Here is an 8,846-nt window from a genome sequence, read left to right as displayed (position 1 = left end):
CCCCCCCTCAAATTCACACTCGCCTAAATTGGTTTATTTTCTTTTCCTGTATATTTGTGTGCGTTCATGCAGAGAGAGACCTTTTTGTTTAGCCACCTGTCTTGTTTGTTAATAATACCAAGGAAGTCATTTGATCCTATTAAGTGGCAATTCTTTCTAATTTTCTTTCTTTAGCAGATCCTGTTTTTAAGCTCAGTTCACTGTATCAAAAAGGCATTCAGACTGATTTCTGTATTAACTGCCTTGATGGATTTCATTGCAACAGCAAGAGCGATGTGGGTATCACAGTGAGCTGTGATACAGCTGCCACAGTGTCATACGTGATAGCTGACGGAGTATGACAGATTTTATTTGAAGCAGCATTGCCATCACTCTGCCTGATGCAAGGATGGCAAAGAGACAGAAATTGGCCTAATGGTTGATAGGTGGTGCAGTGCTCATGATAGGATGGTGGGGGAAAATGGTCACATATTATTCAGTTACTCTGGTGCAATGTGTAACCACTTTGTTTTGCTGCTGTTCAGCAGTTGTGCTTTGTATGTTTTGTATTTTCCAACAACTTAAAAAAAAAACCCCCAGGACCTAAGCAGTGTCTGCACAGACATCTGGATGGTAGCTGTTAGTAAGGCTAACTTTAGTCCCAATCTCCACACTATTGCATCATGTCTGTGCAACGTTATACCTACAATTTAAAATGTGGTTTGATTAATGAAGAATGTGATTAACAGTTTCAAATGGGTCTTTAATGTTTTAATCAGGCCAGTGTGTCATTGTTACGGAGTTTATACTGATATTTAAGACTGTCTTAGTTTGGATTCGTTTTATTATTTTGGTTAGCCTTACTATTCGCTTATGTTTTTGCTCAACTACTCTCTGTAGTAAGCTGATATCAACAGATACATAAGGCTGACTCATTTTGCACTCCCCCATAACATGACGGTACTGTGGCTTTTTTTTTTCTACCTGTTTGTCACTGCAGTCTCATCTAATAATCATCAGTTGTTCCTTAATGAGTACTTGCTGGGGTGACACCAGTGGGGTGGAAAAAAGTAAGCACATAAAGTTCAGTTAAGTGCAGCAAAACCTGCTGTTACGCTCTAGAGTCTATACAATGGATTATATGTGACACTGACATTTTGTGATGACAGCAAATCGGTTGAGGGAAGGAGCTGGTTGCATGTTCGCAGCTGTTAATTTGTTTGTCAAAAGTATAACCACGAATGAGCTCAGATCTAGGAATCAGTGTAATTGCTTTTTACTTGATTTGTTCAAATTTAGTTGCGCTACAAGCGTGAAAACGACTTTCAGCTCAAAGGTCTGAGTGAGTGTAACAACCACTCTTGTGTAGAAGTGTGGCCAGATTTATTGCTGTTGAACACTTCTTATGTGCTTTACAATATCTTAAAAGCGACAACTGTACAGCATATAACCAATCAGACTTCCTCGGGTTTAGTGTAATCATGCAACCGAAGTAGCTCGGCCTAGAAGCTGTAGCCTGGGGCAGATAAAGGCCACAGCACATTCACATACCTCCTGTCTCCTAGAAGAGTTGATGTCACTGTCCCTCATCTTGTCATAAATCTGCCTTTTCACTTCAATTTCCTGCCCTCTCCAAAGAAGCACAGCTGCTGCTTTTCCTGAAAATCAAACTGTCCCTTCTGTCTCTTTTTTTCCTACTGAATTCTTTGTAGTGCACTAAAAGTTGTCACCTCCTGGAAAGTTGAGTAATTTAACTTAGGGTGAACTTAAGCTATGACAGCGTTGCACAACCTTCCTCCTTTCCTTTCTTCTGTTGTCCGTGCTCAAGCCCGTGAAGAAATCCAGTTTGACAGCCTTAGTGACAACAAGCAGAGACACATTCATGAGTGCAGATTTCATCTGCTCAAACTGTTGCATTTCAGTTTTTATTGTTCTGTTGCAGAGACAGAAAGCGGCTATTAGATGCTGTCGTGCAGTGACACACAACCCTGCTTTCGGCTGTAACTGTAAGAATGTATTCTGTATCGGCTGCACTGTCTCTGCGGTCGTGGCCTAATTGAAGCAGAATTGAATCTCTCCGGTTGAAAAAACAGCCGGAGCTTTAGAGTGCTTCCATTTGCATTTCATAAAATGTAGCCTACCCAGAAGATATCAATCGTTCCACCAGTAATGGAATCTTTTTATACGGTCTAATTTGTGCAGCTCCTCTTCTCATGAGTCATAAATCTCTTTTGTGGTTGTTCTTTATCTGTGCTATGCCCTCTCATTAAAGACTAAAATGTAAATGATTATAGGCGTAAGGGAATATACAATCCCCCTGCATTATAAATCTGTGCTGCTGATTGTTTCCCTTGTGTCAAATCCATGTACTGTTGTGCTCATATATGCATACATATGCTCCCCATGCTTGTGCTTGTCTGTTTTAAACCCTGACCTTTGTTACTGCTGTAATTCGGTGCCTCACAATAGCTCCCTGATAGCCTTACATTAGATTAGACTGTAGATATCAAACAGGCAGTTTTATTTGATTAAGTTGCTTGGCAATAGATGGCAAAAAAGCTTTATAACACCCCTTTCAACTGTCAATTATTTAACTTATCCGTATCTTCAAAAGGCTCCTTATAATCTCCACTAATTTCTCGTCAGTCATGTCTTGAAGTAATCGAGCTTCCACTTGTAGACTCCTTACTTGGCAGAGAGCTAAATATAAACTGGATTGTTAAGATGGTTCTCATACCATGAGGTGGCTTTTATCACAGAGCGGATTTTCACAAACTGGAGTAAAAAATTCCATCAAACATTCCTTATATCTCTGTGCAGATTTCCCCCAAATTTGGTTGCATCATAAGTGATTCCTTGTCAATGCCTCACGTCGAATGACCTTACCTAAAGCTTGGTGAAGTAGAGCATGTAATTGCTCACTGTCTGTCAGAAAAATCTAATAGGCAAAGTAATGTGGATGTGTGTGCGTGCTGAGGAGGGTGAATTCAAAATGAACACACAAATTGATTTTGTGTGTTTGTTGTTTTCTACCAAAGAAGTCCTTTGAGAATTATTATTTATTTATTTTGAGGGGTTGATGTTTTTAGCACCGTTGTCCTGAAAAAGAAAAAGTTTGCCAGTAAGAATTTCATTAGCAGTTTGAAGAGTTGTTCTAGTCTCCATCCAATGAATTATCTATTTAAATTTTGATTAAATATGACTCACAAACATGAGATTGTCATATTTAGCTTGCTTACGTAATCTAGCCTTCTGATAGACTGGAACCCCCGTACAGGGTGTATGCAGAATAATGCCCAGTGTGAGCTGGGATAAGCGGTTTAATAACTTTGTGCAGGGATGAGTATGGATTATTTTTGTAATGACTTCTTATGTGTCACAGCAGTGCAGAGCCTCACATAAACTCACCTCTAAATTATCCTTTGCATTAGGGGGAAAAATACATATTTTGACATTTTGTAAAAGATGTTTTTGCAGTCTTTTGTTAGTAATTGTCATTGTTAATAATGTTGGACAGCAAATCTGGTTAATAAGTAACAAAATAACAACTTTATGGTTGTGATTCATAGATTAAATATAACTTGCCTAATGGCTGGAGTCAGGTGATGAGTCAGAAGCAGTATTTCCTTATAATAATTAACTTATGTGCTTACTAATAGCACATAAGTGAATGTGTATACTGATGTACACCATTTGTATGGCAGTTCGCAAAGAGTTTTAGTCCTTGGCTCACTCCAGGTTTCTCTTCCCCCCCCACAGGAGGACTCCATGAAAGATGACAGAGGAGGTGATTGTTGTAGCCAAGTGGGACTACACGGCCCAGCAGGACCAGGAACTTGACATCCGTAAAAATGAGCGTCTCTTCCTCCTGGACGACTCGAAGACCTGGTGGCGTGTCCGCAACGCCTCCAATCAAACGGGATATGTGCCATCAAACTACGTCGAGCGCAAGAACAGCCTGAAGAAAGGCTCACTTGTGAAGAACATCAAAGACACTCTGGGTAAGAGGAATTCAGTCACACGCTGCTTAGAAGTCAAAGGTTGCCTTGTGTGTACAAGTTGCTACTGCCAGGAGATTATTCTCAGTAAAAGCAGAAAATCTCTGCATCCTCTTTTCAATACTCTGTGCGCCGTGGTGGAGGAGATAAGATGCGGTGTTAAACAGATGTCTGTGTGTGTGCACTTGTGTTTGCTTGAATTCTCTCTCTCAAAAAAAGTAAAATGATTTCTTCACCATGTCTACCCCCTTGCTGGGAGCCGTTACTGTGCCCTGCAGGGATCTTGTTGAGTTGCCCACTGCTCTCAGCTGTCAGCACTCTTGTCTCTCAGTCCCCATTCGTGACTTGAATATATTAGAAATTACATGTTGCCATAGCTGTCAGCCTGTGACAGGGATTGCAGAGAATATAGTATGGCTAAATGAATTAAATACATTTAACATTCACCATTTAAGCACCCTGATCAAAAATAGAGGTTTTCTTTGTAATAGCCAATTATAAAAACAATATGGATGAAAGACAGCAAAGTTTGTCTGTTAGCATCAAGTTTGACAAACTTTTAAAAGAAAAATAAGTGTAATTCTTTTATGTGCTTGCCTGTCTTGCAATCAAGACATCAACAGAGATATAGTAGAGTTTACATGTGACCTCATGCATAATACAGCAGCTTAAAAGTGGCATAGACTGAATATGTGGCACACAGGGTTTTCACACGTGCCGGAGAGCATTGACTTTAACTTTTTGTACAGTAGCGGATGTTGGTATTTTGAGACATTCCTAAATTAACGGTGAGCTCCTTAGTGCGGCTGCACAGTGGAATCTATTTCTGAGCTTTCAGCTACGGCTCCAAAATATGATCTGTGATGGCTGTCAGGCATCCTGGTATTTGTTTAATTTATTATAACTCGTAGCAAGACAAATAGTCTCACAATGGGGTCGTTAGAACACGCGCTAGTCGAATACTTGATATCTAAGTTATTTTTACATATTTCTTTTGGACTTTAGGAGTAGGGTGACAAAATGATTGGAGAGAAGTTGCCCCCCGGAGTACAAATGCCACAGAGGTGACCACCGAGAAAAATAGCCATCACAAATGAGATGGCCGATCGCTTACAGATTTGTGGTGTGTCCTGGTAAACAGCCGACATCAAGAAATAAGCCTGCTCTTGTTTTTTTTGTAGCAGGAAAAGAGCCGGAGGCAGAGCAACACTGAAATTCATCTGTTTTGACACTTTTAGTATGACAGACCTTTTTTTGTGAAGAAGAGACTGATATGGTGAGAAGGGGAAAAAATAGAAATGCCTGCTGTTAAATTTTAACGGGGGGATGATCAAGATGCGCAACTGGAATAAAAATAGTAACTGTGTGGCCCTGAAAGGCACCCATATTTAGATTTGAGGGGAGGACAGTGAAGTGGAGAATAGAGAAAGAGCTAAAAGGAGTCTAGCCTAATGCTCTGATTACTCTCAGCTCTGTGGCTACCAGCCCTCGGGGAAACTCTGTAGCCTCATGTGGGCTAGCGTGGCACAGCCTGCCACTGTCACCCTCATAAGAGTTCACTGTGTACAGAGACAATAGCATCCCCTCACTCACTCCCCCACCTCAGTCTTGTTCCCATCAGCTCTTTTCTCCGTCACTGTAGGTCTCTGCTTTTCTATGATCAGTGGTTTAATTAGTGGAGAAATCAACCGCCTAATGGTTGTGCGAGAATGATGGATTACCTCTCTGTCCCCTGACTAAGTTACATATCGACTACATCATTATGGCCTAGTTCCATTTCAGTCTAAGTAGCGTGCTTCCAGCTAGTAGCTCTTTAGTGTTAAAAGCCAGAGAAAATTCAATAGGCGAGTACGCTGTCATGATGAAGTGATGAGCAATAGGTGAGGTCAGCCGCTAATGGAACTTACACACTGAAATGGAGAATCTGATTGGCTGGGAGCTTGATTATTTCATCCTCTCAGCAGCCTGGCCTTTTTCTTCTATTTTTCATCTCTTCAGTCAGTCCATTGTGTTTATGCAGCATGTTGGTAGTCTATAATTATTGTTATCTTCAGCTTTTCCTTTTCATTTTCTGTGCTTTAATGTGGCTGTATCATCAACATCACTCGAGGCAAAATTGAACTCTAAATGGCTGCGTGCTGCCTTGTGCCCCACTTTGCTCTCCCAGGAAATAAAAACAGTAATGACTGAAAGAATTCAGCTAAAGTCCTACTTAATCCTGAAACTGGGCCAGTACTCAATGTGCAACATATTGAAAAGTTAGATTTCCGTCCACCTGTTTTTTTTTTTGTTTTTTTTTGTTATTGTTGTTGTCTGTTTGTTTGTTTGTACTGCTGCGATCAGTGAGTGATGGTGCGTGGGTGAATATGGAGCTGTGCAAAACACTTCTTCCTGTCTCAGGTTAAAAAGCGGCATACCCATTGCCCATTTCACTTAGCACTTTTTAATAAACATGGTCATTGTCAGTGCTACGTTAAATAGACCTGTGTCCTGCTTAAACTATACAAGCTTCAAAAGAATGTGCAGCCATTTCAAGCACACTTTATTTTAGTCCTCTAGGTCTTGGGTTCTAGCAACTTCTGATCACCCATCTTTTTTAACACAACAGAGTAGGGCTGTTCGATATAATGATATATATCGAATGACGATATAAAAATGTCTATCGTTTCCTATTACGCTACCGTTTGTTTTGTGGTGTTGTGAAATAAACTAAGCAATGTTTTTTCATCATTTTGATTGTCACTGTAGTGGCTATATTAATTTCTTAAAGTTCTCTCTTTCTCTTATATTTAATATAACCACACTACGGATGGACAAGAGCCTGTTTTTACGTGTTGTCGTTAGCAACAATGATGGTAAAACCATCACGTGGCTCCGCTGTCCGCTTGTTTGTTTTCCCACGTAAACCTTTCACAATAAAGCTCAAGATCCTTTTGAGACTTTTCAAAATAAACCGAATCACGTGAAAGAGTATGCAGAGAATTTACGGATGAGAAGCAAAAAAAGAGCCGTCAGGTGCTAAACAATAAACCTTAGACTCAAACGTTGAAAGAAAATGGTGGCCGTTACAACTTATGTCTAAAAATGTATAGTTTCATTCATGGACTCCAGGTAAAGGACACCCAGCTGGAAACACTTCACGCAAGTCGAGTTGCCCGAGATTCACAGAATTCACAGAAAATGTTACATTTTTGTGATTTATATCGTTGTCAGGACAATAAATGTCTTATATCGGGATATGAGATTTTTGTCATATTGCACATCCCTACAACAGAGTCAGATTACCAGCAACTATACTGAATGTTTTATATGATCTGTAATAGAAGTAGACTTTCAGCAGAACAAAAAAAGAATTTTTTTAAATATGAAAGTAATCCAGTTATATTTGTATGCTAATAGATTTATGGGCACAGTACAAATATAAACTGCTAATGGCCAATTGGGCAATACCACACACAAAATGTAAACAAGTGTATGATAAAAGGGGGCCTTTTATCATACACTTTTATCAACCTCATTTGTCTCCTTTGAGCCTTTTGGCAGGTTATGCTGGTGTTAACACACAGTAATGCATTAAGATCCCCATGGCTCACTAGTGGTATACTGGTGTCCATAGCTGCTTCCCATGGCACTCATATCAACAGAGCAACGCTGCTATAAAAAAAAACACACACGCATTGCTCACATGTGATTCACTTCAACTACTCCTAAATCATACCACTCGATGAGTCAGTGCCAATACTTTCCTCCAGGACCAGGTATTGCTTTTTGATTGTTGCACAGACTTGCTGCTGGGCAATGTTGGATTTTGTGGACTTATTTATTACAGTAACTTTCCCCTCAACTGTCCTCAACTCTAAGTTATAGAGTGAAGCAATATGCTGCAACATGCAGACACTGAGGCTTTCATCAACTCACTTCCCTCTGAGTTGAAGTCCTCTGGGCTTGAAAATCGAGTCTTCTTTCAGAAGATGAAGAGGTAGGTGAACTTTGGGAGTGAATGTGTGGGAGGAGAGAATAAAGCCTGCTGCTGCTCAAACCAGTAGGCCAGTGCCTTGAAGTGGAAATGACTAGGGGGGAAAAATGTGCACCTGAGAGGTATGTGTACCTATCTAGGATAGGTACCATTGCTTTCTATCATTCAGTTATAGGTCACTTGTACATTAATGTTCCTAATGACTTAATAGAGACCCCTGACCGTGATCGGTTTTTCACGCATGTGCTCAAGAGTTCTTGGTGTGTGGCAACAAGCATTGCCAGAATCAACTTTTTAGTTCACTGAGCTGTTATTACAAAACACACAGAGAAAAATCTATACAGTGTCGATAGACATTGTTCACAACTGGGCTTTCTCACACATGGTGCTCAGCAGGGTATAGTCGGGCAGGTTCTTGGTACTGGAAGTACTCTGGTTTAGTTGGAGAAGCTGCCTGGTTAGAACATGCAGGAGGGAGGACACATGATGCCCACTCGTTTGCTCTGAATTAGACAATTGTTGCTGGTGTTCTTAAATGGGCACAGTTAGTGATTACTCAGGGATTATACTAGAGATCTGTCAGGTTAAAGACCATTTGATGCCTATAGAAATACGGTGGTGCAGTGCATGTTTGAATGAGACTCTAGTCGATTGCCACCACAGCTTTTAACATAAAAGCAACATTTCCGCTAGGAAAGAAATTAACCCTGGCATCTTTGACTGGGCGCTACACTAGTGAGGTACAGAGCGAACAGCTGAGCCGTTTTTGGCTTCGGTCCATATATGTACTTGAACGAGGGAGAAACACTGTAGAATTCATTTCCCACTTTATAGCGCGTATCAGTGTTAACTTGCCAAAGGATGATTTAGCCTCTTTGACAAGTAAACCCCCC

At 40.5% G+C, this 8,846-nt stretch overlaps 1 protein-coding gene across 1 annotated transcript in view; it reads left to right on the top strand.

Moving 5' to 3' along the window:
• Positions 1-8,846, top strand: part of LOC102209179 (cytoplasmic protein NCK2) — a 42,186-nt gene that overhangs the window by 23,439 nt on the left and 9,901 nt on the right. Inside the window, exon 2 of the mRNA XM_005733914.1 lies at positions 3,739-3,980. Within this exon, the coding sequence (XP_005733971.1) occupies positions 3,755-3,980 (226 nt within the window). The 5' untranslated portion in view covers positions 3,739-3,754. The remainder of the gene's footprint in view (positions 1-3,738; positions 3,981-8,846) is intronic.

The sequence above is a fragment of the Pundamilia nyererei genome, unplaced genomic scaffold, assembly GCF_000239375.1.
Source record: "Pundamilia nyererei isolate P.nyererei 1_Seehausen unplaced genomic scaffold, PunNye1.0 scaffold00055, whole genome shotgun sequence".
Classification (NCBI taxonomy): domain Eukaryota; kingdom Metazoa; phylum Chordata; class Actinopteri; order Cichliformes; family Cichlidae; genus Pundamilia; species Pundamilia nyererei.
This window is presented reverse-complemented; position numbering and strand designations above follow the sequence as displayed.